Raw genomic sequence first — 25,843 nt, 5'->3', positions numbered from 1 at the left:
TCCCTTATCTTTATTCTTTTTTTTTTTGTGATAACTTATTCTACCAAAAGATGCAGTAATTGTTTTTACGGTAATTTTTTCCCTATTGGGATAATACCCGAAACCTCAAATTTTTAAAAATCCTAAACTGTCCTTATACTTGCTAAATAAAAATAATCCAAAGTCACTTTGTTTAATCTAAGAAACCATCACCTAAAAACAATCTCTAGTAGTACTACGAGGTCACAATGCTATAGTCCATAAAAATATAAATTTAAAAGATAAAAAAGAAATTTATAAAGAAATATACTAGCATCAATATAAGTCTTTATGCTCAAAACTAATTTCTTATGAATTATATATGTATATATATATTAGTTTATTTTCAATACGTGCCCAAACTTTTAAATTGCATTAATTATTATAAAAATGAACTCAAAATAAACAAAAAAAATCATACCACACTCTATCACAATCACAAAAAATACAAGACAAACAAAATTTAATATACTATAATTTACAAATGAAAACCGCATGGTCATCTTAGAAAAAAAAAGAGTAAGAGAAGCTGTTGGAGAAAGGGGTGAGAGAAGAAGGTGACTTTTGTACAAAGTGAGGGTTAATGTAGTCTTTCTATAATTATTAAGGGAGGTAAGTGATATTGTTTAAATTTTAAGGGTGTCAAGTAATATTAAGAGAAACCTCGAGGGAGAAATTCTCGAGGGAGGTTTCTGATACCTGTTTTGAAGAGTTATCCTGAGAGCCAAAACCTCGGCTCTTCCTGTTACTCAAGGGAGATTTGCACTGTTAGTCCTTTAAGTTTTGAACTTGAGTCAATTTGATATTTTATCCGTCTCGACGGAGAACTTTACCCTCTGCCTCTGAGAAAAATCAAATCCAGAATTGTTGCCGGTTCTGTTCTAGTATAGTTGGATTCTGGAATTGTAATGCGACGCTGGAGGAAGAAGCGCAGGATTTTCAAGAGTAAAGGTGCAACTACGTTTAACTCACCCGCCCCATTTTTGGAGAATATCGAATTCTAGCTCTTACTCTTTTTTTTTTTTGGGCTGTATTTTCAGTGAGAATTAAGGCAAAAAAGAGAGTTTTGAAAGAGGAAAAAATAACACAGGGAGTGAGTCCGTTAGTAGAGAAGTACTGGCTTCAGAGGTACGATTTATTTTGGAGATATGATGAAGGAATTAAGTTAGACGAAGAAGGCTGGTTTTCCGTTACTCCGGAGGAGATTGCCGTCGGCCATGCTCAGCGTTGCACCGGCGCCGGTGTCGTCATCGATTGTTTCGCCGGCGTAGGTGGTAATGCCATTCAATTTGCTCGAGTGTAAGTTTTTTCCCCCCCTTTTTCTTGGCATTGGATAGTTTGACTTGCGTAGACTAGTGTTCTCTTCTAAAGCTTAATTATTGGAATGTTAAAATACTAAGCTTAAATCAGCTGATCATCGACATTTTGATAGCTAAAAGCTACTTTGAGGTGTTATGTTTCGCGCATGACTTTTGCTTTTTTAGCTTTTGTTGTGAACTTCAAAAGTTGATTTCCACTGGCAGCTTTGGCAAACAGCTTCTTCTTCGGTTTTCAAAACTTTGAAAACGTAAACGAGGTTTCAAGTTTCACCTAAAGTCCCTTTTTTTTTTTCTAAAAATATTAGAATCAAGTGTTTCATAACCAGCTTTGGCCAAAGCTGAAGCTAACAAGAACAGAAACTGGATTTCTTCAGATGATATTGGTTCTTTGGAGAGTTTTTTGGGTTATAAAAAGTTGGTTGAAGATTTACTATTCTGATGAATTTGTGGTTTGCCATGTGTGATGCTGATGTGAATTTGTGTAACTGGTTCTAATAAGATTTGTATGTATTCACAACATCTTTGATGTATTGAAGTAGCACTTTGCTAGCATGCATATTCTAGGTGTGATCATGTAGTTGCCATTGACATTGACCCCGAAAAAGTTGCCCTGGCAATGAACAATGCCAAGGTATATGGTGTTGAAGACCACATCGATTTCGTTGTTGGAGACTTTTTTCAGCTGGCACCATCCCTCAAGGTATTCTTTCTATAATACTAGGTATGCAGTTGATATTATTTGATTATGCTTCATGGACATTTTCTGAGGTTGAATATTGTTTCTATTACAAACAAAGCTACATGGTTCAGTCTTTTATTCTTAGGGATTGGTTAGTTGTTTCTTGTTCTAAACAGCTATGTTTAGGCTTGGCCTCTTTCTTCAAGTATTTGCTCTTGCATTCGGTTTCCTGTCTTTGGGTATGAATTATCGATGCGGAGAGCTTATTGCAATGTGATTGAAGGGTCTGCTTTAAAGTTGGGATTCTTTTTTAGGTTAAATACTTGTTGAAAAACCTTTAAGAATCCTAGTTTTATTTCTCAATGGTAAAGAAAGTTTTATAAAACTGGCCTGGACTTTATGTCTAACTAAATTTTCCAAGTGCTTGTTTTTGCATCTTTGCTTTCAATGTACTAGACCAAGCCAAATGCTACTAATAGAATTTCTTCTTCTTCATAAAAGCTTCTTTTTGCTTCAAAATACTGATTTTTACAACAAGCTCCATGGTCTACCGCATGTTTATATTTCTGTCAACTCAGAGAGCTTTTGAGAAATATACTAACTCTCTCGGTAGGCAACAACTTGGAATTTTCTTTGATGAATTGGGAACTTTCTTAAAACACTCTGGTAACTTCTTTTGCTTTTGATAGCTAATCATATGAGATACTTAACCCTCCAGTGAGGTTCACCTTGGACTTGATAATATTTTTAGACTGAGGTATGGTGGCTTCAAACTGATAGCCAGAAAGATGTATCAAATGCAAAATTATAATGATAGTGGGCTATAGACTTTTGCTCCTTTTTTTTGGAATTATCTGGAATCTTGGAACAATCAGAAATAAGTAAACATTAATTTTGTATCAAACTTTAAGTTCATCACCTAAACTTTCCTGATCTTATTGAGTTTGCTGTAGTTTTTCCATCTTTAGTAGATTGAACTATTACTCTTAATGTGCGTATGGATACGTGTTCCAGTTATCAGTTTTTTGCTGGACCTGTCTGCCTTTATCAAGTTCTCATGGATATTTGTTCCTATACTGCTGTTTTTTCGAAGTTATGATCAATATTTTCTCTGTTAGGGAGATGTATTGTTTCTTTCACCACCATGGGGAGGTCCATCATACAAGATGACTAAGAAATTTACTCTGGACTCACTGAAGCCAAAAGATGGGTAGGTGGTGGTGGTTTTGTATCTGAACTTTTTTTTTTCAAATACTATATACATATATCATGCATGATCTTGGTTAGAGACGATCAACTCTATCTGCTTGAAATGATGGTTATGGTTTCAGTTGAGATGGTTTCCTTGCTGAAAATAAAATGCGAGTTTAAGGTTGGAGTTAATTTTGCGTCGTATTTGATGCAACATCATGTTCATTCAGTCCAACCTCTCTTATAACTTGATTTTTTAATTTTTGATGAAGTATTGCTACCTTTTTGTCTTTTAATAAGCACTATAGAGGATATTAGATTCAATAAGTTTAGATGCCTCTCATAATATTAGTCTGTCATTCATCAGCTTCATCTTTGTATAGAGACTATCTCTGGTATGATTGTTTGGAGTAAGATTGTTCCAAATTAATATGAAAATTGATGTATGACCAACGAATTATACAAGTTTCTGAAGTCCTCTGGCCTGAATAATACTTGTTTTTGAACCTCTAATTTCTGTTGAATAAACTTGAGTGCCGCTTGTCCTATAAACTTGTCAGGATAATAATTTGGGTATAGGGCATGCTGCTTCTCTGCCAACTGTTTTCAAATTTATGTCTCAGTTTTACTGACTTCTGATACTATGGGTTGTTTATGCGTGTTTTTGCTATTTAAATGGCTCTCTGAATTTCCTACTCCTCTTGATTTATTTTTAATCAAAATGTGCATAAGAAGAACTTGTTCTGAATTAACAAATACTTTGGCCTTTCAGCTCAAGATCTTCGTGGAATTGAGATGATATAATTCTTCACTTGTCAAATTTGCTTCTAACCTCTATCTAGAGCCATTAGCTAATACTTTATCAATGTGCAGGCACTCCATGTTTCAAGTTGCACAAAAAATAACACCTCATATAATCATGTACTTACCCAGAAATGTAGACTTACTGGAAGTGGAGCAACTTTCTTGGTTGTCTTCACCGCCTTTGGATATTGAGGTACTAGCTTTACCTGATTAATTTTCATGAACTGATTCATTCTTATCTACTTGTGAATAAATCACGTGTTACTGAGAAAAATTTTTATGCACAGATAGAGGGAAATACAGTCAGAGGCCATTTGAAGGCAATAACTGTCTACTTTGGTGATGCTGCCATAACACAGCTTTGTCTCCCTCAAACACTATCAGGTTAAAGTTGCACCATTTGTTCATTATGGTTGATGGTATCCACTGAAAATGTACAAGGTAAATTAGGCTGGATTTTTCTGAAATTTTGGTGTAAGCTTACTTAAAACTCTTTATTTGAATTTAAACCAAAAAAAAGGACAATTTCACTGAATCTCTTTAAAATTCTTACTAAATCCTCAAACTCACAAGTTGCCTTCCTACAGAATTAAGTTTCACCTACAGATAAATTTCACCACTACAGATAAAGTTTCACCTACAGATAAATGAGATCAATAATAGAGTATTCACATTAGCAGTGCTTCCAGTTCACTTTTTAGTGGTAGATTTATTACTGAACTTGCGGTAAGCCCACTGAGCTGTAGGACTAGTTAGGATAAGGGCATTACCCTCGAAGTCCTTGTTCCACAATAATATGGTAGCTAACCACAGCAGTGGACCAGTTTGTGCAGTAAGGAGCAAACGAAATTTATACCACTTCCTATGGTCCCTAGGAATTGCAAGCATGGGAAGACAAGGTAAGGAACTTAACAGCTAGGTGGTCAGAGCTTCACATGGCAGTGCAATTCCACGGAGTAGTGAAGCAGTACTGATGGACTTATCATTAGCTAGCTGTAGAACTGATCTCTCATCTACCCATTTGTCTTCTTGTCAAAGGCAAAACTTAATGTCCTGGACCAAGTCTTGATGGCGACCTGGAGTCTCACTGCTTTATATGGTGGTCCTAGGCAACACTGAGACAAAGCAAGTGGTTGACAGCAAAAATTACCACTGCTACTAATTTCTTGTTTATAAACTTAAATGTAGATCTACTAGATGAAACTGTGGAGTTAATTACCTTCATCGACCCCCTTCTTTGGCCATTACTTCATAATCACTGCCATCAAACTTCCTTTTATTAGTGCATTTAAGGTGATTGTATCCCTCACATCAAAGAACTAATTACGGTCTGGTTTATATTGATACTTATTTTGATGCCCGGACCCACAAGTCTTGATATTCTTTTTTCTTTATTTTATTTTTATAAAATCACTTTGTGTGAAGCAGGTGCTGCATGCAAAGTATGCATTTAGTCGTACTGCTCCAGAATTGGTTCAAGACTGACTGACAACTGACTTGGTAGAATACTTGGGTTCTGTTGTAAGGAGATGGTCTGATACACCAATTGATCAGCTCTGAAGGCAGTTGAGACTTGAGAGGAATCTCTTCCTTAACTTGGTAAACTTATTTATTGGAGTTGCAGCTCAACTGAGAACTTTGTTGTACATTTCATTCTTTTTGACCGTCATAGTCTGTCCTAGAAGAATTGGCCCACCTTTGTACATTTTGTACGTGTAATTTTCCATTATCTGTAAGTGTGCTAGTCCTTCTGATACGTGTTTGATGCTAGTTCAAGATACCCGAAAATCTTTAGAACCTTTATCTCTTTTGTGGTAAAATTAACGAGCAAGCAGTATATGCAGCAAGGACGGTGGCCCTTGTCCGTCCGAGAGTGTGCCCAACCAAATGCTGCTTAAGATAAAAGTATATTTGGAAGTACATGCATCTCATGGTCTTAACTTTTCATGATTGAAGATCCAAAAAAGAAAAGTTCTTACCACATCAGTGTCTTAGCTGAATTTTGTTTGCAAGAAATTTAGTTTGCTGGATTCGTATAAGCTGATTTTTCTTATCCCTTGAAAAGTCAATGTTTGCTCCAAAAAAAAAAAGTTCTAATTATTGGAGACGATCCTGTCTCAAGTGAACGCGTGGTTTATCCAAATGGGGGAAAAATTGCTTCCAAGTGGCAAGTAAATGAAAATAATTCGTGTGAGTTCACCATCAGCGGCATTTTGCATTCAAGTCGTGATGAAGCGTGAGTTCACGGGAAGAGCTCTGCTCACCGCATCTAATAGGATAAATTACTATTGACCTCCTGCGGTTCTATCTATTGTCATATAATCTTTTTAACATTTCAAAATATTCACTTCGTCTTTCCATAGTTTCATGTAAAGTTGTAAATTGGATATTTAACGGAAATAATCTACGTAATATCATTAGTTGAAATACTAGTAGTATCTTTACTTAAATGTTGAATCAAATGATAACTTAACTACCTTGTACAAAATTATAGGGGTATCATGTGGATAAATACAAAAATTTTAAGGAGCAAATTGGATAATTATGCAAATCATAAGGTGTTAAGTGGATATTATGATTTCATTACACTTTAGAGCGCATGTGCTATATTTGTCGGAACTGATTATGCATTCCGTCTATTTTTCATTTTACATAAAATTATAAGGGATATATATATATATATATATATAACTATTTTGAAACATTAGAAGAGTGATCTGACCTTATGTAAAACCTTATGGGGATTATATATTGTTTACCCCATCAAATGTTCAGTAACCCTTGGGTTTCGACATAGTGACCTATCCCGAACGAGTCGTTTTCAACGTAATAACTTCGACCAAATTGTTCGTTGTCTACAACAACCAGTTGGGTAGGGCATCCATTGCATTACAGAGGACGACAAGTTATGTATTGGCTACATCCGAAACATGGGTATACTGCATGGAGAATTGAGCACCGTCATCCAACTCCTGCTAGAATTAACTTTGTCATAAAGTGAGCAGTTCTCACTATACGTACTTGCATTACCTTCGCCAATTAGTCCTCTCAGCCTTCATTCTCTTGGTTTGGCCTATTATATATCCTTCAGAACGGCTTCAAAAATCTGCATAACTGCAAATTAAGGATCTACAAGTTTCCCAAGCGGCACCAGTTCATATGCAAGTTAAGAATATATGATGAAAATGAACATGAAGGCAGCGAAGAATATGAGGGGTTTCATGTGCCAATCTCCAGCTGCTACAGCAGTGTGCATGGCAAGCGAACCCTTGTCTGTGATAGTGCGAAGGGGGCCTGAATCCGATCGAACCTTGGCTGAACATGCAAGGCTGATCGATAGCACAAAGCACAGTCGCATGGTGGAGCCTCGTGCTCGTAGCCGTGGATTGGCTTCAGCTACTCTCAGATCAGCTATTGTTCCATCTTTCGGAGTCGAGAATCAACCAGAAAAGGCATCCCGATCCCAAGTAGTCTCTTCATTAGCAGAAAGGGATCAGGTTTTCCAGGTTAAGTTGACGGGAGACGCTATGATGATTAGTGCTTTTAACCGTCTACTTGCTCTTCTAGATGGGCATGCATCATAATTTAAAAGACCTTGCAGTACTTAATTCTTAGATTACAATAGAGAGAAGAACACTGAGTTATTAACACGTGTATTTCTTGCTTCTTAATTCTGCCGTGGCAGGTGGTTGTCATGAGAGTCTCCCTTCATTGCCAAGGCTGCGCTGGTAAAGTGAAGAAACATTTATCTAAAATGGAAGGTATATACTCTTTTTTTGTTTTTTTTTTTAACGACTAGAACTTCCTGATTGCGACACTTGTTTCCTTACTAGAGTTTTGTCATATATCTCTAAACGAAGAAAAAGAAAGAAAATCCTTGATAGATATTATACATAAGAAGCAATTGCAGAATTAATATGAATTCACAAGCAATGCTATTGAGCACTACGTATACTTGCGATCTTTTCTGAATCCAAATTTATTTTGCTTGACTAAAGACTTTTCTGAATCGATCCAAGATTATTTTGCTTGACTAAAGATGATATGGCTTATATATCCTTTTCGAACTTGAAGTGTTGAATCAGATTCTTTTTCTCACCCAAAAGACAAGGTATAGATCAAACTTGCAGGACCAAGCAGGCCGGATGGATTTAGCTAAGACATGCAATTATTGCTTAATCGTGAGATAAGACTGTTTATCAACCAGGCTTTCAAATGCATATTTAGTTCCGCACGTAGGCGGGCGGTGTGGGTGAGGGGAAAGCTAATTAACTGCCACAGATATAGCACACCATGCACATAGAATTAGGTATACAGAATTAATCTATGTCATATCTTTTTTTATTGAGCATGTCATATCAATTATACTCTTCATTGCTGCACATTTTGTAGTATACTTCCATTTCCAAACGTTTGCTGAAGGAGACTGGTCGAGCATCTATTTATTGATTTATTTGTTGGAATATGCATGGCCTTGGTCTTGGTCACTTGTCACATACATACTAAAGCGGTGTTTTGCTTTATGAAGTCAGATGTTGGACCGCAAGAAAACAAAAGATCCTGCATGCTTGTATCTCGGTCACCATTTTTCCAAGAAAATTGATGTCTTCTTTCCTCTACGTACACTTTGTGGGGGTTTTTTTTTTTTTTTTTTTTTTTGAGGTTGAGGTTTAATATATACTTGTATCTTTATGGATTTTTAGGGGTAACATCGTTCAGCATTGATCTGGAGAGCAAGAGGGTGACTGTGATGGGACATGTCTCACCAACGGGAGTGGTTGAGAGCATATCAAAGGTGAAAAGAGCAGAGTTATGGCCATCGGCTCCTTGTTGAAGTTGAACAGACTCACGAGCGAGAATCAACTGCATGTATATCAATCACAACGGACGCACGTAGTAGAATAGAATATGCCAATATGGCCATGCTCAATGCATATCGACGATTAACTGGTCTGCTTCCAATGAGTCCAGTAAGCATCCTTGAGAGGTTGATGTGCGCGTAATGGTAGTATTGCTTTCGATCGGGAGGGAAATTCTTGTGTCTCTGGCGGGATATGTGGTCCCCGTTTAACAATAAAGTATGAAAATGAATGGTGAACGATTTTCCTACCATCACCTGACTAGGAACAGAGAGAGAGAGAAAGAGGAGTATTTTACAGTAGTAATGTAATGAACTTTTCGGGGTCAAATAAATTGAATGCCGGACAGCTTTATTTATCTGAATTAGCAGATATTAATAGCTTGTCCCTTGCATTTACGAGCCTCTCCAATAGTTCAATTTGTCCTAAACATTTTTCACACAAAAATTGATCAACGGTGGTGGTCCTCTTCTTCTATATTACTACTACGATTCTATAGCATATCAGAGTTATCTTTAGATTTTTCAATCAATTAATGATGGATGTCGAATCCAACAAAAATAAAAAGGGATAATTCAGAAACCTCCCTTGAGGTTTTTTATAGTTTCACTGCCCTCCCCTGAGGTTCTAAAAATATCACTCACCTCCCTTGAAATCAATTTTCTTGTAACAATTTAGTCCAATTTAAAAAAAGCAACAATAAAAAAATAATTACAAATATGAGAAGATTTGTTTATGCTAAAAGTGCCCCTCAACTATTATATTAGTTATATTAGATATTTGATCTAACTTGTTAATTTACTTATGGGGCCATTGCTATACATGGTCAATAAAAAAATTTTCTATTATCCATAACAAAAAATAACAACTTCCAAAATTTAACAAAACATTTTTTCCATACCTTAAGATTCTTGCTATCACCGCAATTATAAGAAAAATCAACTCAACGAAAATCTCTTTATATTTGGTTCCTTTTATTTATCAAGTGCATAAATTGGAAAAATGATGCCTAGTATTGGATCCCCTTTTAGATGTTAAATTAGATTTTTTTTTTTACATTTCAAATTATGGTTAATTTAGTTTGTAAACTATTTAATTACGTCTAATTTCTTTTATTTGTCAAGTATATAAAAATTAAAAAAGATGTACCTAATATTGGCTCTATGTTTAGACAGCAAATTAATTAAATTTTTACAATCCAAATTATGGTTAATGTATTTAGCAAAATGTTAACTCTTTTCCTTCACATATATGTATAATTATCCTAAATTATAATAGTCATTTAGCCATTAGTGATGTAAGCGTTAGGCCCCAACTGATTGATAGGGGAGGTAAGTGAAAATTTTAAAATCTTACGGGAGGGCAGTGAAATTATTAGAAACCTCAAGGGAAGTTTTTGAAATTATTTCTAAAATTTCTTTGAGTTTGGGAAACTGGAATATAACCGGTTCAAAAAATTTACACCCAAGAACGCTCATACATGGATTTGATTTATTTGGAAAATGAACAGGAAGTTTATATAGGTGTTGAAAGGCCTTCCGCGTAACTGCTACGTAACACGTCGATATTTTTTTAGCAGGGTTTTCACGGATTTGTCCTATCATCCTTTAGTCTATGATCCAAAAGTCGCAACGTTCTTGCATTCACACCATGATTCACGTTAGTCATTAGAATTAAGACATGCGCACCAGGGCTTTAGATTGGAATCTTGTATTGCTTGGTCTAATAGGTGGGAGCCATGTACCTTTTTTGTTCATTTCCTATTGTTTGCTCTAAGAGGTGGGAGCCCATTTGGATTGTTATTTTCTGAAAATTTTATAAAAAAAAATATACTATATTAATTTGATGTATGTGAGATAAAAAGTTGATTGAAAAATATGTCCATGAAAAACGTAAAAATTTTGGAAATTTTGCTTGCAAAAGTCCAGACTTCTAGAGAATAGGCGATAATTTTATGTTTTTATTGTGCACTCATTCTTTCTCTTTTTTTTTTTTTTTTCTTTTTAGTATGCTTATTCTATGTTGTTGGAGCACATAACAGAAAAGGCATACAGATTTAATTTTTTTATATGTTATTAATTGCAGTATTAACTTCGGAGGAAGACCTCACTGATCCTTTTTCAACTGGAAAGGTGAATATACAAGTAAATGCCTAAATGGGATCGCAACAGCAATGTCAACCAAGTCACACATTATTATTTCTATTATTTTATCGATATTCTGTAGCATTCCTAATCCCAGCTAAGAGTGTTCAAAACAAAAAATCCAAATGCAAAATTGATTATGCTTTGGAATTGTACCATTGTATCTTTCGTCTGGGTACTGAGTTTGCAAGTTCTAACTCGAGAATGCTACAATAGGGGGAGATTTATTATCTTTCTAATCAGTGCAAAGAAGACACTCATTAATACCCTTAATTTACGTTTTAATATATTATTTCATGGATTCATGTTTATTCCTTTTCTTGCGTTTATATATTTTCCAAATTTAATTTCACACTTTAAAAGGTTCACATATTGAGGGCTCTTTAACGGGTATCTGATGCACCTTTTAATGTCATGGGTTACTAATGTCAATGCGAGGTCGTAAGTTCGACTCCTACATGTGGTGACTTGAAAAGTTTCGGATCAGACCTTTACTCTCACGTAAAAGTTGAATTTTGTGGATGCATATGGGATTAGTCTCACTAAGGGCAGGAATACCTTATGCTCAAAGCAAAAAAAAAATGTGACAACATTGTTAATTACTAAGCCCTTTTTGGCATTGGACCGTGACTTTTATTCCCCCGTAACTTTCTCCAACTTCTATCATTAATTCTTGTCACCAATTGTATTATTCTGATAATCTCCCCGATCGGCCCGGCATGCAGGGTCCGGGTCCATCGACCGGCAAAGACAGGACCTTCGATAGAGACGTACTATTTGCTACTGCCCTTGACGAGAGTAAGTCTCAAAAAAAAAAAAAAAAAAATGGATTGACAGATATTGTAATCATAATTTCGAACTGTTCATTATATGGAGGGTAAGATGCATATGGGTAAGTGTCTCAGAAATAAGGGTAATATGCACTCTTAATTGTATTAATCACACTTCCACTATTGTTTTAATTATATAATTTTTATTTATTAGACAATATGATATGATAAAATATAAGGTGAGAGTGCAAATAATACAAAATGGAGCGCGAATAACATTTTTCTTCTGTTTTTGGCTAGATGTTTACTTACTGAAGATAGTTAAATACTTGATCTTGATCCAGGGATCAAGGTTGAGATTTCAAAAAAAAAAATTAAAAGATCCTCAATTTAATTATTAGTATTTGTGAGTTTCTTCTCTCACGGTTGAGTACCGAGTTGTAATTCTTACACTTCTTGTAATTTTACAAAACAAAAGACAAAATACTAGGGATAAATCTTCTTTTGCGACACATCACACAGGTTATAAAATAGCACTGATAAGGTAAGACAATTAGGTGTATGTTTAACAAATGCGTGAGGATTGTTCTACATAAATGATAGACTAGAACATTAACGCAGATAATGTGGTAAATCTCCACCACGGAAATTGATATCAACATTAATGAGTGATTTCCTAAAATACTTGCCTCTAATCCAAAACTAGAACTATCAATGGGGTCGGATTAACCAGAACTCGATCCGTTCGATTGGAAAAAAGCTCACTGAGTCTAAATTTTAATTGAGTTGGACAAAAGTTGGATCTAAATATTAGACCCGAATTAAATATGAGCCGATGTTGAGTTGTACTAGGCTCAGACTCGATTAAAGCTCGGCCCATAAATGAATATAATTACATATGTAAAATATCTATAATAATATCTATAAATTATAATTATAAATATTACGACATAAAATATTAATAATTTATATTAATTTATATTAATTTATAATTATAAAATATATATTATAGATAAGGACTAAATGTATAAAACCCCAACGAACTATTGTACTAGTTTCACTTTACACTCTAAAGTATTTTAATAGGCACTTTACACCATTTGTCAACTAAAAATAATTCAAAAATTAATTTCATCCAAGTAATTAATGAAATGACCAATTTATTCTCCATTAAAAACTTAAGTAACAAAAAAAGCAAATCTTATATACACTATCACGGTTGGATGCATGACATATATGCAAAATTTAGGTTTCAAATTCAAATTTAGATTATGTGTCATGTATCTAATGGTAAAAGTATATACACTGTCAGTATATAGAATATTAATCCTAACAAAAATACCATTTTGGTGGGAAAGATTACTACTTTAAATAGACTACTTTTCACTTTATATCAAAAAGTCTAATTGTTAATACATAAAAAAAAAATGCTACTTTGCTTTGAATGAGAATTAAGATATTGGGGAAATTATGAAAATATTAAGCGGCTATTGTTGCAATTTTAAAATATCATAATTTTAAAATTATGCTCCTGACTTGAACCCAAAACTCATACAATAGCGTGATTTGAGATTGAGCCTTTTAATATGAACCCATTAATATAAGCTCAAAATCCAAAAGTTCAAAATCCAAAAATTCATATAATTTGTATGCCGAGTTTGGATTTGCTAAAATCCGGTTCAAAAAAGTCAATTGACACCCCTATCCAAAACCAACTCTCTGGAACAAATGATTTTGTTTGGTCCAGTTAAATTCCTACCATATTTACATACTTTATAGTAATTGATTTCCACATTTTCCCTATTTTTTTCCCGTTCTGAATGTCAAGATGTCAACCTCAACGCGCGAATTAAAATGAATAAGAGGAGGCGTTTGAGAATACCAGTTGAGTATTAGACATGCTAAAGAAAAAAACACCGACCTCACAGACTTAATTAGCTCTCGGCCGGGTCTTCTTCTCTATTTTCAGCTTCAGGGCACTCGTCATCTCTGTATTCCACGTACAACTCTCATCACTCTTTGCAATAAACAAGAAGCAGAGAATCAGCGCAAACTTTCAACGCTCTAAAATCCATTGAACCTGGACGCAAAATGGGCTCAGAATCGTTTCTACGACCTCTCCTGACTGCGAAACTTCGCTTGAATATTTAAACTCTTCATCTCTGAGTTGTTTTCGTTGTTGTTCTTCGTCATCAGCAACAGGCAAATATGGTAAGTACACACGTGTTAACTGATGAATGATGCTCCACAGCTTATATACTTCTTCTTATATTCTTTTCTGGCTCTATTTTAATAAGATGTTTAAGTGCAACGTAACAGTTGCAATTTTATATTAATCTTACAAGTAAACAGACATTTGTGTATATTGTTTCTTGGTTTTTGTTTTCTTTTTCCTAGTCAGACAAATGATGGGAACAACCACCCAATGGGGATGGTTTTGGCGTGAAGTCTTCGTTTGACTTGTAAAATGAATATGTGTGGCGACTAGAAGGGTTGCACTTCATTTTCATTGGTTGGGTTCGGCTTGGACGGAATCTGTAGTTCCGGTAATCAACGCTCGAATTTGATAAGTATTCATCAGTTAGAAACAGGAAAACAAACGATCTTTTTGCCTTTTTGGGGTTCAAAAAAGGTAGGAGTAGTTAGTTACTTAGTTCAGTTGTTTAAACTAGTAGTTGCCTGTTTAGACTTGTAAGAGGATGAATGAAGTACGTCCAGGAATGCAAAGCTATTAGCATCTTGATCTTTCTTCGTTTTCACATCCATATTCTCCGCTTGCCACGAATTGTCAAGGGCAAAACAGTTTGGTCAGTGCTTTTTGGGAACATATACTTTTTTTATTTGAATATGATTTTCTTGTAATGACTGACTTTTGGGTATACCCCATAGTGTATTCCTTGATAATTAATCTACCAAATCAGATTTCATCGACTTAGATTATTGCTTGTCCTGGTTGCAAAGCTCTTTCTTACAAGTATAATATCTTGCTTCAGACCCCACTCATGCGTTACAAACAATATTTAACTGAGTGAGGATAAATCTGTAAGAGCTGTCTTCCTCTGATCACCAATTCTTTCAGAATCTTCCTTGATTTTCTTTTAAGGTCGATGACAGTCCATTCAGCCTGTAAATCAAGGATTTTGGTGAAATTTTTGATCGGCAAGATATTTCTTTTCCACTTGCAATGCAACTCAGAATGAATTTGTATGCTTAAGCATCAATGTTCAAACGGTTGCTCTTCCTGGTTTCTCTCTCTCTCACCCCACAACACTCTCTCTTTTATGTAACTGACCGAATGGATAATGAATTTCTTGCAGTTGAACGTTATGGAATGGAATTTTGCTTCATTCTCCGCTGGATTGGCTCATCCAGGGTAATCAGATAGGCAAAATTGTAGTACAAGACTGTATGGATAAAGTAGGTTATTTAATTCAATATCTGAAACGAAGCACAGACATCAAAGTCAACTGTTTAATTTCCAAGCTATCGTTTAAAGGAGTCCTTATTAATCATGTCTATTTGATTACTATATTCTTCAATAATTGCGTATTGTTATTTCTTCCACCATTTGATTAATTACTTCCATCAAAACCTATCCTCTTTTGCTCTTTGTATTTGGTACAGGAAAAACATCTAGGTTCATTCCTGCCCATGAGCACAAGTTGCCCTGTATTTACAGAGAGTTGACTTTACTTGCTTGTAGCTTTTATAAGCATTAAAATCTGCATGTCCCTTCATATCCGCGTACCCATTTTAGTTTATTACTTGTTCTTCTGCCTTGAGCAGCCCTCCTGTGCATAAGGTATTCTGTTTTGATTTCGTACTTTGTCATTGTAGACAACAATATATTCCTCTATATTTTCCGGTAGGGAGGGATAGGAGGAGAATTAATGTGCCCTTTTTGCCGTTTGTAAAAGTTTAGCCATTTATTAAAGTTCAAAAAGAAACAAGACAAGTGGCATAGTTCTTGACATGTAGTTACTAAGTATGAAATGTTTGCATCTCTTACAAGTCCCTCTGATTCTCTTCCTCAAGTTCTGTTTGCAGGTCATCACTGTGGCCACCTAAATGAGCAACCGGATTACTGATGCGCTTCCGGTAACAGATATGGAGTTACCTGCTGACGCTCACTCACATGAACATCCAGAGAACTTGCCATACGTCCACAAAGTGGGAGTGCCTCCCAAGCAGAATTTGTTTACTGAGTTTAAAACAACTCTCAAGGAAACATTCATGCATGATGATCCTTTGCGCTCTTTCAAGGACCAATCAAACTCAAAGAAGTTACTCCTCGGACTACAAGCTGTTTTTCCCATTCTCGATTGGGGAAGAAGCTATAGCCTTTCCAAATTCAGAGGTGATCTGATTGCTGGACTTACCATTGCAAGTCTTTGTATTCCTCAGGTAGGAGATTCATATGACTCATATTTATTGTAGAGCATCTTTGTCAGTTGGCAACCTAACAATTCTTGATATTCTGTGCAGGACATTGGCTATTCAAAACTAGCAAATTTGGCACCGCAATATGGACTTTGTAAGTTTCTTATATATATACTCAGCAATCTGACTTCTAACGATCATCTGCAATTTGAGGGATTTTTCAATGGTATTGCTTCTTGTTCTACAGACAGTAGCTTCGTGCCACCGCTGATCTATGCAGCCATGGGAAGCTCGAGAGATATTGCCATAGGCCCGGTGGCAGTTGTGTCTCTCTTGCTTGGAACTTTGATTCAGGATGAGTTCGATCCTGTCAAACAAAAATTAGATTATCAGCGTCTCGCATTTACAGCCACATTCTTTGCTGGACTCACTCAATTTACCCTTGGCTTTTTCAGGTACTTCTGACGAGCCAACATCCATATATATCTTCCTTTTTTGACATACCCTGAGAAATAATTGTCACTTGGATTTGCAGATTGGGTTTCTTGATTGACTTCCTGTCTCATGCTGCCGTTGTTGGCTTTATGGGTGGTACAGCCATAACCATAGCTCTTCAGCAGCTTAAAGGACTGCTTGGCATTAAGAAATTCACAAAGAAAACCGATATTGTTTCTGTGATGCGGTCTGTTTGGACTAGTGTACATCATGGGGTGAGACCTTCTCCTAGTTATAACTTGATCGGCATTCTTTTTGCATCCATGGAGAAGCTAATTTGTTCGTCTTTGATTACAACAGTGGAATTGGCAAACTGTAGTAATAGGAGTCGCTTTCTTGGCTTTCCTTCTCCTTGCAAAGTACATCGTAAGAATCGCTCGTTTTGTTTCTCTTTCCGTGGATTTAGCTCCAACTTTTGTCATGGGAGAACAGATTCTGACAATTTTATTATTTTCTTTCTCAAAAATTTCGATTGGATCAGGGGAAAAAAAACAAGAAACTCTTTTGGGTGTCTGCCATCGCTCCGTTGATTTCTGTGATCATTTCAACCTTCTTTGTTTATATCACCCATGCTGAAAAGAAGGGAGTCCAAATTGTGAGTACTTCAGGCATAATTTGGACGATGACAATTTTCAAATACAAAGTTAAAGCTTCTCTGACAATGTATTCTCCACAAAACTTGGTAGGTAAACAAGATTGAAAAAGGCATCAATCCATCTTCTGTCCATGAGATCTTCTTCACTGGAGAAAATCTTGGTAAAGGTTTCAGGATTGGGGTCGTGGCTGGAATGATAGCATTGACGGTAAGCAACAAAACTGGAACATTTAAGAGCATTCTTTAATTTCTCCACATCTCCTAATTATGAAAAGCTGGTTTCCAATGAATACTGCATCGGATGTAGGAAGCTGTGGCAATTGCAAGAACTTTTGCAGCAATGAAGGACTATCATATAGACGGAAACCGTGAGATGGTAGCATTAGGAACGATGAACGTTATTGGCTCCATGACATCGTGTTATGTTGCCACAGGTTTGTTGAAAATTGAACTAATCTTCATATCTTATAGAACACATGACACCCTAATGCTTTCACCTAATTTCTGATTACGCAACTCGACATTTTAATTTGCAGGATCTTTCTCGCGATCTGCAGTGAACTATATGGCAGGATGTAACACAGCAGTTTCCAATATCGTGATGTCTTTGGTTGTCTTGCTGACTCTGGAAGTGATCACCCCGCTGTTCAAATACACCCCAAATGCTATACTGGCTTCCATCATTATATCCGCTGTTGTTGGACTAATCGACATTAATGCAATGTTACTGATATGGAAGATTGACAAGTTTGATTTCATTGCGTGCATGGGAGCCTTCTTCGGTGTGGTTTTTGCCTCGGTTGAGATTGGTCTCTTGATTGCGGTAAAGATGATTTCTGCTTTTTCCTAACAATCTTATTAAAATAGAAGTGTTGATTTTTGCCCGCTGCATTTCATGAATTAGGTCGCAATATCTTTTGCCAAAATCCTCCTCCAAGTGACGAGGCCTCGGACTGCGGTACTCGGAAAAGTCCCAAGAACAAATGTATACAGAAATATACAACAATATCCAGAGGCAGCTAAGGTTCCTGGGATTCTAATCGTCCGAGTTGATTCTGCAATTTACTTTTCCAACTCCAACTATATCAGGGAGAGGTACCGATGATCTCCTTTCTCTTTTGGGCAAACTCTACCGTGCACTCCCGAATTTGAATGACTTTTGCACTTTACATCCAAAATTTCAATTTTGAACACTTTGCCCACTGAACTCTCGAAATTTGGAAACTTTATATCATAAACTCTCAAATTTATCTAATTTAAATCCATTCAATAACTATTTTTATAAAATTAACGTTATAGAGGACCCATCAAGTCAATGATAATGTGCCAAAAGTAATCAAAAGATGCCAATACATCATAACAAAAATAAAACAATATATTATCACTAATTTACACTATCTTTTATCTTATTAATTTTGCTAACAATATTATTAATTGAAACCATATAAATAAATAATAATGTACTAAAACATGGTCAAAAAAAGCTAAGGAATCATGGTTGGAACAAAATAGTACACTGTCATTAATTTTCTCTGCCCTTCATCTCGTTAACATAATTATTGATTGGATTTAAATTAGACAAATTTGAGTTTTAAGGTGCAAAATATTCAAAATTAAGAGTTTAGTGTGTAAAGTGTTTAAAATTGAAATTTAGAGTACAAAGTGAAAAAGTAATACAAGTTAGGAAGTGCAAAATGGAGATTTTCATATAGGGATAATTTCAGAAACTTGCAAAATAACACTAACCTCCCCTATAGTGTCTTATTGGGAAAAATTACTCACATACCCTAAGATATTATGACTTACTGGAAATTAACATCTAGCAGTTAAGTAATTAGGGTGCTAATTAACTGTTAGTAACTAATTAACAAAAATAACTGTTGATTTTTTTTAATGATGAACAGTAACTTGTAATAACAAAATGGTACCAATTGATGTACCAAATATTTGTTTGCTCTCAGAAATTGATACACCAAATCGATACATCAAATAGTAATTTTTTTGGACTTTTCGTACTCTAAAAAATCTTCACAGTTGCCTTGGGACTACACTTGCAATATTTCTTTTTCATGCTAAAGGATGTGGGTGGATTTTATGATTTCTTTCTATAGCTTGACATGTCTTTCATAGTTTCTACACATGTACTTCACCTTTAGCTTGCGAAATCCACATAAAATCACTATTTTTACACATCAACTTTTACTGCTTCAAGTAAAAGTGAGATCCATCTTAATCCTTCTTGTTTCCTTTATATGCAAAATGGTGAAGATCTGAAAAAATATCCATTATAATCCAATGCACTAGCCGTTGGTACAACTTTGTAGAGAAAGTCAGTTGCTACTTATTTTTCGTTCTTTACTGTTTGCGCTTACCTTCCCACGCTTTTATTAATATATTTTTTACTCCTTTACAATACAACTTGTACACAAGCATAAGGGCATTTATGGCATAAAAGTTTATCTCTCTTCGCAAAATACATTTTTAATGGTAATTTTTCTGATTTGGACTAATTTTGTTACCGAAATCTAAACCTTGAGGGAGGTTAGTGTAATTTTACAAACCTCAAGAGAGGTCAATGAAATGATTGAAAACCTCAAGGGAGGTTTCTAAATTATCCCTTTTATGTATCTAACCTGTCTTCTCTTGCCCTTACAACTAGTCAAATTTATTTTGGACAGCATTCTAAGTTCAACCCTCGGAAGATTTACACCTCATGCTTTTGCAACTTGAACAACAGAATTTTTTTTTTTCTGCAAAACCAGTTATCAATACTGCCCTACCAAAAGTTAGGTCCCGGATGAAGCATAAGCCTCAAAGTTTGACGTAGTCTTGAGAAAAATTCGTAGTCAAAGATCCTTTTGTAAAGCATGCTTATTGCTTACTACTATATATCTTCGTTCACATTGGGGGGAGGCGGGCATATGTCATTCAAGTTAAGTTCCTCTTCACATCTACGAAAATTTACATATAATTAAGGATAACGTTTCGTTTCAGAATTTTCCTACTAAAAGTCAAGGGGTAGTCTTTTTTGTTTTCTTTTTCTCTTTTTCGACTTAAAAAAAAATAGTCTTTCAAGTGTGATCTCAATGAGAATATAATTAACTTTTTTTTTTTTTCCTTTTTTACAGGATACTAAGATGGCTAAGTGATGAAGAAGAACAGCTGAAAGAAAATGGGGAGCTCAAGTCTAAAATTCATTACTTGATTGTGGAAATGTCACGTAAGCGCCTTCTTGGTTACGCCGTTCTACCAGGACTTTTGATACTCGGAGGAGAAATACTAAACAACTTTTTTTTTTTTTTTTTAATGTGTTAATTGTCGTGTGCAGCTGTTACAGATATTGACACCAGCGGAATCCATGCCTTGGAAGAGTTGCACAATAGTCTTCGAAAGAGAGATATTCAGGTTAGCCATTTCATATTATGGTGCTGATAAAAAAAAAAAAAAAAAATGTCCAGCTAAGAAGAATTTTACATTATATAATATATACTACTACATGAACAGCTGGTTTTAGCAAATCCTGGACCAGTGGTAGCGGACAAGCTGCATGCATCCGACTTTACTAGCTTGATTGGGGAAGACAACATCTTCCTCACAGTAGCGGATGCTGTCATCACCTTTGCCCCCAAGATGCAGCCTTAAAAGCACCCTCGGAATTCTACCGAGCCTTAAAAGCACGTTTGTCATTTCATTTCCGTCATGGTCAAGGGCAGTCCCTTTTCTTTTTCTTTTTCTTTTTTTTTTTGGGTGGGGGAGGGGGCTGAAAACGTCTACATTGTATCAAAATTAGAAGATGTACACTGAATTCCAAGGATGACTAGTCGTTTATACGCTTAAGTGACAAAGTCTTGTCTTATGCGATCACGAAATCTGAAACGTTGCTCTAAGGTAACTCGTTCGGAGTTGTTTGTGTGAACATGCTCCAAGGTAACTACTTCGGAGCTGTGCTTGGGCGGGGTTGAAACAAATGGTGCAGTGTTCATTTGGGCCGGTCGACTTTGATGCCAATGCATTCTTGCTTCTTCGAGTTGTAACCTTTCGGGAGTTCCTATGGCCTTGTTTAGAAAGCAGTTTTTCTTTGAAAATTTGTTATGTTTTTCGTGAATACATTTTTCAATCACCTTTTTATCTCACATATATTAAATCGCTACAGTAATTTTTCTACAAAAAATTCAGAAAAATGCAATCCAGTGTTTTGCGTTTTTAAGATGTGAGGTGTTTGAGGTAGAGAGGTGATCAGAAAATGTGATAATGAATATTTTCATGGAAACTCACAAAATTTTTTCTGCAAAAAAATGCAACCCAAACATGGCCAATTGTCCATCCACGATGTGTTTTTCGCTCTGAATTCCATGTAAACGGGAAAAAGGAAAAAAAAAAAAAGAAGAAGAAGAAGAAGGAAATGGAATTATTTTTTACGTTTCCCATTTTGATACATTCATCTGTACTTCTGTTCAAGTAAATGCTACCTTAAGTAATTCCGATGAAAGTGCAGACTCTGGACCGTTGATTTAATAACCCGACCGGGAGAGCCCAAGAAAGAATAATTGACCAGAGAAGATTGTGACCGTTTAAATCCTGAAGCTCACTACTAAGTGAGAGCAGGGCCATAATCTAATTTTTTTTATAACCTACTCTGATCTAATTTAAGGGGAGTGAAATCCTAATGAAGAAAGTCACTTCAATTAAAATTACCTCCCAACCCCACCAAAATTAAAGTCTTGGTAAGGCTGTTGGCATTTAGACTTGATTCGATCAAGGGCTCAATTCAAGTGTCAATAATTGTAAATATTTTCATTTAAAATATTTCTTAATATTTTATATAAAATTGTATATTTATTTTTTTATTATATAGGTATTATATATGCATTAGGTGATAATTTAATATTAAGATTAAAGATTTAAATAAAATTTCAAACTCTTTAGCCGAGTTTGAACCCATCAAATATTAAATCGAATCGGTGTCAAAATTAAATTTTGAGCTCATATAAAATTCAAATTCAAACCCCAAATTTCGAATTCGATTCAATTCGTTCATGTCACACTCCTAATGCGAAGGCATGTGATGTTTGAACCCTTCGTTGCTTCACAACTCTTCTTAATCTGGTAATATTTCCCAACGCAGTTTCGAGCATTTTATTCCTGGGACAGCGAGAGACCACACCCTGGATCTGAAATTCTGGATCAATTTTGACAGACTTTCCACCTCTACAAACTTGCTGATGGTCCAAACACGACTTTGACCCAAGATGCAGTGTGTCTTGGACACGCAGTTCAGAGCATACCGTCAGCCTCTACTGTCAAGAAGGCCCATGAACATCTCTCCGGCAAGAAAATTAGCAGAAATTGGAACATCAAAAGAGGGGGGCGGGGGGTGTGTGTGTGTGTGTGTGTAAGGAAGGAGAAATTGAACGTAAATCCGTGGGGTTTAATAGAGCCAGATAATACACAATAAAAACCCTATCCGCTCAACAAGTCTCAATTAAGTAAGACGTCCTGCCCGTATTAACTAGAGTACCCAACCCAAACTAGCAAATATTTAAAACCAAACACAATAAATGTCCTGTCAAATCTCCCATTTACTCTTCCCTCTCATCTCAGCACAAAAAAGAGAGGCCTAAAATGCACTCAGTCAAAACAAGGAGAGCGATGCAGCAGCAAGTGCCAACAACAGGGACGACGCAACCGAGACAGCAAGTTTTGAAGAGCCTGAGCTTCCCGGAGCTGGTGCTGGAGCAACCTCATTCGATCCTCCGATTGCAGTAGGAGCTCCTGGGCCTTCGGAGCTCGGGGCCATCGCGGTTGGAGGGAGAGCTGTAACCAAAGAAGATTGTGATCAGTAGTAGTACTACAACCACGCCCGACTGAAAGACCAACATATCAATCCCGAAGCACAAATGTTAGTAATTCTCTACTAACCCTATTTTGACCAAAATGGGGACCATATTTTTATCTTGAGACAGGGAAACAGTGTCACGTGGACTGAATTGTACCAGGAAATGCCAAAAAAACGTACTAATAGTGAACCTTCCAGATGAGCCCTTTCCAAACAAATATATATTTGTGCGTTATACACCACTAGTCTATTAACAAGACGTATATAATAAGCACAAGCTTTGAAGATTGAAATTGATAGTTTAGGACAATAACAACATTCCCATTTTCATAAATTAATAACTAGTATGAAACTGACAATGGTCCAAAAAATATATACTCCATCTTATTATTAGCAACAGCTCCTCCAACTAACTTTATAGGAAGTGCAGAAATCATAACAAAAAAGTGGACTAAGAAGTGCAAAATCAGTCAGAGAAATAGCAGATCTATTATACGTACCAGGTGCAGCTCCAGAGCCAATGCTCACTGCAGTCAAAAAAAGTGAGAAAACAAAATCAATATATCTCTACAACTTTATAAACCTCTTATTACACAAATAATCAGACAAATATAGCCAAAATGAGAAACGGAGATGTTAAAGAATGTTCACTTCATGAACCTAAGGTAAGGAACTAAAAGGGATCATAAATCAGAAAAAACAGAGCAAAAATTAAATATCAGATATTTCAAACCAGACATTTACTCCTAATAAAAGAGAAAAACAGCACAACATTAAAATCACAGATTTCCCCAAACCCCCCCAAAAAAAAGGGTCCTTGTGAAAACAGAGACAGAAACATGAAGCTCCCCCCCCCCCCACCAAAAAAAAAAAAAAAGAGGGAGATATGATTCTTACATCCGCAGTTGCTGACGGAGGGAGCAGAGACATGGCAAGCAGATGGGAGAGTGAGGGCCTTAGTGACATTAAGGGTAACTCCCAGTTGGGCGCTGTTCTTGAAGGCTTCACAAAGGCACTCTGCATCAGTTTTCAAGACAGTTTTGAGGCCAGAGCAGCAAGTTCCTTCCGGCTTCTTCACCGTACTGCCGCTGGTCACAAAAGATAAGCAGTCAGCCATGTTAAGGACCAAGCTCGAACAGTCCACTGCCGGGGCCGGAGCAGTATGGCCGGATCCGGCAGACTCCACCACCGCATTTGAGACCAGCACAAGACCAACCAAGAAAAGCCCAGCAATAGTCTTCATAACCCTTGTCAAAACAGCCATATTTCTTCTTCTTCTTTTTGAAGTACTAGTACTATCTTTCTCTTTCTCTTTCTCAAGTGGGATTTGGTTCTTGCTTTTTGGTTAAGGAAATGCAGAGCGGAATACGGCAGTGGGGAGTAGCAGTAGGCTAATGAGACGAGACGGCCTTGGAGTCCGGAGGGGCTATATAGGAGTAATAAAGAGGGGTGGCGTGGGGCCCTTTGCCGTTTTAACTCTTGGGTTTTGAGGAAGAGAAAATGGGTCTGATATGATGATGGAGGGGTGTGTCATGTGTGGCGTGGGAATAACAATCGGGGGACACGTGGTAGGGTAAAGGGAAGTGGGTGGTCCAATTTAACGTTTGAGTTTGGGATTGTGCCCACTGGAATCGCTTTGAGTTTTGAAAAGTTTCGGTTCATGTCCAAAGACTCCAAACGTACCAGGATGGCTTGTTTGTTTGCAAATTGGAAGATTTTACGTTTGTTTGGATTGCAGTTTATTTGTCAAAATATATTTGCTTACATCATCAATACAATTTTTAACGCACATTTTTATCTTTCCAATTACCTTTTTATCTTACATACATCACATCACAAAAAGTGCTACAGTAAAAATATCTCTAATAATTCACAATCCAAACAAAATTTTCGTTTTTAGTAATTTCTCTTCTTCTTTTTTTTTTTGGTAAGGACAATATTTAAGAGTAGGAAAGGTAATCTAAGCGACTGGACAGGATTGCAAATGAATCGAGTTACTTGCGAGGGTTCAAGTTAAAACTTGATTCGAATTCGATTAATATTGAGTTCGAGCTGGCCGAATTGAATTTAAACTTGAACTTGAATTCAAAACTATTAAGTTCGTTAGCTCGCGAGTTCGAATATATATATATACATATATTATTTTTTATTTTAATAATAAAATTATATATATTTTTAATATTTTATTATTTATGAAGAAAAAATAAATAAAAATTTTCGAGCTCGAACTCAACACGAATTAAATCGAGCTCGAGTTTGAACTTTATTTTTGGCAGCTCGTCGAGTTCGAGTTCGAGATTTATTTTTGGCAGGTCATCGAGCTCAAACTTGAGTTCAAGTTTGATAAAACTAAGTCAAAATTCAATTCAATTAGATCAAAATCCGACTCAATTCGACTCGTTTGTAACCCTAGGACTAGGGTTGACTACCGTTGGATTGGAAAATTAGTGACGAGTGGTAGTAATCCCAAGTTCCTAACCCACACTTTGAACTTTATATCTAAAATACTCATTAACATCTCAATGACAAAGATGGTCAAAATTATTACTGAGACTGACTGAGGGGATGATATATATGTGTATAAATATATATATATAAACATACTTGGGCAAAAAGGTTAATCGCAAACTATCGGCCTAAACTTTCTTTGAACTTTATATCTAAAGTTATTTCGGAATTTCTGTTCTTTTCTCACACAAATTCAACATCTTTCTCTGGATGTAAAAGAAATGAATCATATATATACGCACACA

General features: G+C 35.9%; 4 protein-coding genes across 13 annotated transcripts; 3 read left to right on the top strand and 1 right to left on the bottom strand.

Moving 5' to 3' along the window:
- Positions 1-764: 764 nt before the first annotated feature.
- LOC113760541 (trimethylguanosine synthase-like) lies at positions 765-5,791 on the top strand. 4 transcript variants are annotated; one of them, XR_003467060.1, is made up of 7 exons: positions 765-969; positions 1,059-1,317; positions 1,902-2,037; positions 3,135-3,226; positions 4,081-4,204; positions 4,299-4,452; positions 5,440-5,791. XR_003467060.1 is itself a non-coding variant. In XM_027303167.1 (7 exons), the coding sequence occupies exons 1-7, from the start codon at positions 927-929 to the stop codon at positions 5,463-5,465; spliced, it is 777 nt and encodes a 258-aa protein (XP_027158968.1). In that variant the 5' UTR covers positions 765-926; the 3' UTR covers positions 5,466-5,791. The 4 variants fall into 4 exon arrangements, 2 of the variants coding, with proteins under 2 accessions (XP_027158968.1, XP_027158970.1); XR_003467061.1 differs by lacking the exon at positions 5,440-5,791 and adding an exon at positions 4,887-5,426; XM_027303167.1 differs by having other exon boundaries at positions 4,299-4,395.
- A 1,123-nt stretch (positions 5,792-6,914) lies between these two features.
- LOC113761558 lies at positions 6,915-9,325 on the top strand. 2 transcript variants are annotated; one of them, XM_027304607.1, is made up of 4 exons: positions 6,915-7,125; positions 7,196-7,517; positions 7,697-7,772; positions 8,715-9,325. In XM_027304607.1, exons 2-4 carry the CDS (start codon positions 7,197-7,199, stop codon positions 8,843-8,845), a joined length of 528 nt encoding a protein of 175 aa, XP_027160408.1. In that variant the 5' UTR covers positions 6,915-7,125; position 7,196; the 3' UTR covers positions 8,846-9,325. The 2 variants fall into 2 exon arrangements, with proteins under 2 accessions (XP_027160408.1, XP_027160407.1); XM_027304606.1 differs by having other exon boundaries at positions 6,915-7,517.
- A 4,339-nt stretch (positions 9,326-13,664) lies between these two features.
- Positions 13,665-21,339, top strand: LOC113759749 (sulfate transporter 1.3-like). Of its 6 annotated transcripts, none has more exons than XM_027302321.1 (15): positions 13,665-13,995; positions 15,102-15,157; positions 15,832-16,188; positions 16,270-16,318; positions 16,412-16,619; positions 16,700-16,874; positions 16,960-17,025; positions 17,141-17,254; positions 17,346-17,462; positions 17,562-17,688; positions 17,791-18,077; positions 18,159-18,349; positions 20,383-20,474; positions 20,583-20,659; positions 20,759-21,339. In XM_027302321.1, the coding sequence occupies exons 3-15, from the start codon at positions 15,853-15,855 to the stop codon at positions 20,894-20,896; spliced, it is 1,977 nt and encodes a 658-aa protein (XP_027158122.1). In that variant the 5' UTR covers positions 13,665-13,995; positions 15,102-15,157; positions 15,832-15,852; the 3' UTR covers positions 20,897-21,339. The 6 variants fall into 6 exon arrangements, with proteins under 6 accessions (XP_027158122.1, XP_027158119.1, XP_027158120.1 ...); XM_027302323.1 differs by lacking the exon at positions 13,665-13,995 and adding an exon at positions 14,230-14,416; XM_027302318.1 differs by lacking the exon at positions 15,102-15,157.
- Positions 21,340-22,661: 1,322 nt separating this feature from the next.
- LOC113760632 (non-specific lipid-transfer protein-like protein At2g13820) lies at positions 22,662-24,503 on the bottom strand. Its single transcript, XM_027303287.1, has 3 exons — positions 23,988-24,503; positions 23,591-23,617; positions 22,662-23,068 (listed from the first exon to the last, which is right to left on the bottom strand). Exons 1-3 carry the CDS (start codon positions 24,352-24,354, stop codon positions 22,887-22,889), a joined length of 576 nt encoding a protein of 191 aa, XP_027159088.1. The 5' UTR covers positions 24,355-24,503; the 3' UTR covers positions 22,662-22,886.
- Between the last annotated feature and the right edge of the window lie 1,340 nt (positions 24,504-25,843).

The sequence above is a fragment of the Coffea eugenioides genome, chromosome 2 (genome assembly GCF_003713205.1).
Source record: "Coffea eugenioides isolate CCC68of chromosome 2, Ceug_1.0, whole genome shotgun sequence".
NCBI classification, from domain to species: Eukaryota; Viridiplantae; Streptophyta; class Magnoliopsida; order Gentianales; family Rubiaceae; genus Coffea; species Coffea eugenioides.
Note: the sequence above shows the minus strand (reverse complement) of the source record. Positions and strands in the feature narration are given on the sequence as shown.

Excerpts from the sequence above, each read along its gene's own strand:
- LOC113759749 (XM_027302318.1), top strand. The coding sequence starts at position 15,853 with ATGAGCAACCGGATTACTGATGCGCTTCCGGTAACAGATATGGAGTTA. Across the intron at positions 16,189-16,269 it reads CAAGTCTTTGTATTCCTCAG|GACATTGGCTATTCAAAACT; the intron begins GTAGGAGATTCA and ends TATTCTGTGCAG. Across the intron at positions 18,078-18,158 it reads AGATTGGTCTCTTGATTGCG|GTCGCAATATCTTTTGCCAA; the intron begins GTAAAGATGATT and ends TTCATGAATTAG.
- LOC113761558 (XM_027304606.1), top strand. The coding sequence starts at position 7,188 with ATGATGAAAATGAACATGAAGGCAGCGAAGAATATGAGGGGTTTCATG. Across the intron at positions 7,518-7,696 it reads AAAGGGATCAGGTTTTCCAG|GTGGTTGTCATGAGAGTCTC; the intron begins GTTAAGTTGACG and ends CTGCCGTGGCAG. Across the intron at positions 7,773-8,714 it reads ACATTTATCTAAAATGGAAG|GGGTAACATCGTTCAGCATT; the intron begins GTATATACTCTT and ends ATGGATTTTTAG.
- LOC113760541 (XM_027303167.1), top strand. The coding sequence starts at position 927 with ATGCGACGCTGGAGGAAGAAGCGCAGGATTTTCAAGAGTAAAG. Across the intron at positions 1,318-1,901 it reads GCCATTCAATTTGCTCGAGT|GTGTGATCATGTAGTTGCCA; the intron begins GTAAGTTTTTTC and ends TGCATATTCTAG. Across the intron at positions 4,205-4,298 it reads CACCGCCTTTGGATATTGAG|ATAGAGGGAAATACAGTCAG; the intron begins GTACTAGCTTTA and ends TTTTATGCACAG.
- LOC113760632 (XM_027303287.1), bottom strand. The coding sequence starts at position 24,354 with ATGGCTGTTTTGACAAGGGTTATGAAGACTATTGCTGGGCTTTTCTTG. Across the intron at positions 23,618-23,987 it reads CTCCGTCAGCAACTGCGGAT|TGAGCATTGGCTCTGGAGCT; the intron begins GTAAGAATCATA and ends TTTTGACTGCAG. Across the intron at positions 23,069-23,590 it reads TGGCTCTGGAGCTGCACCTG|CTCTCCCTCCAACCGCGATG; the intron begins GTACGTATAATA and ends CTTTGGTTACAG.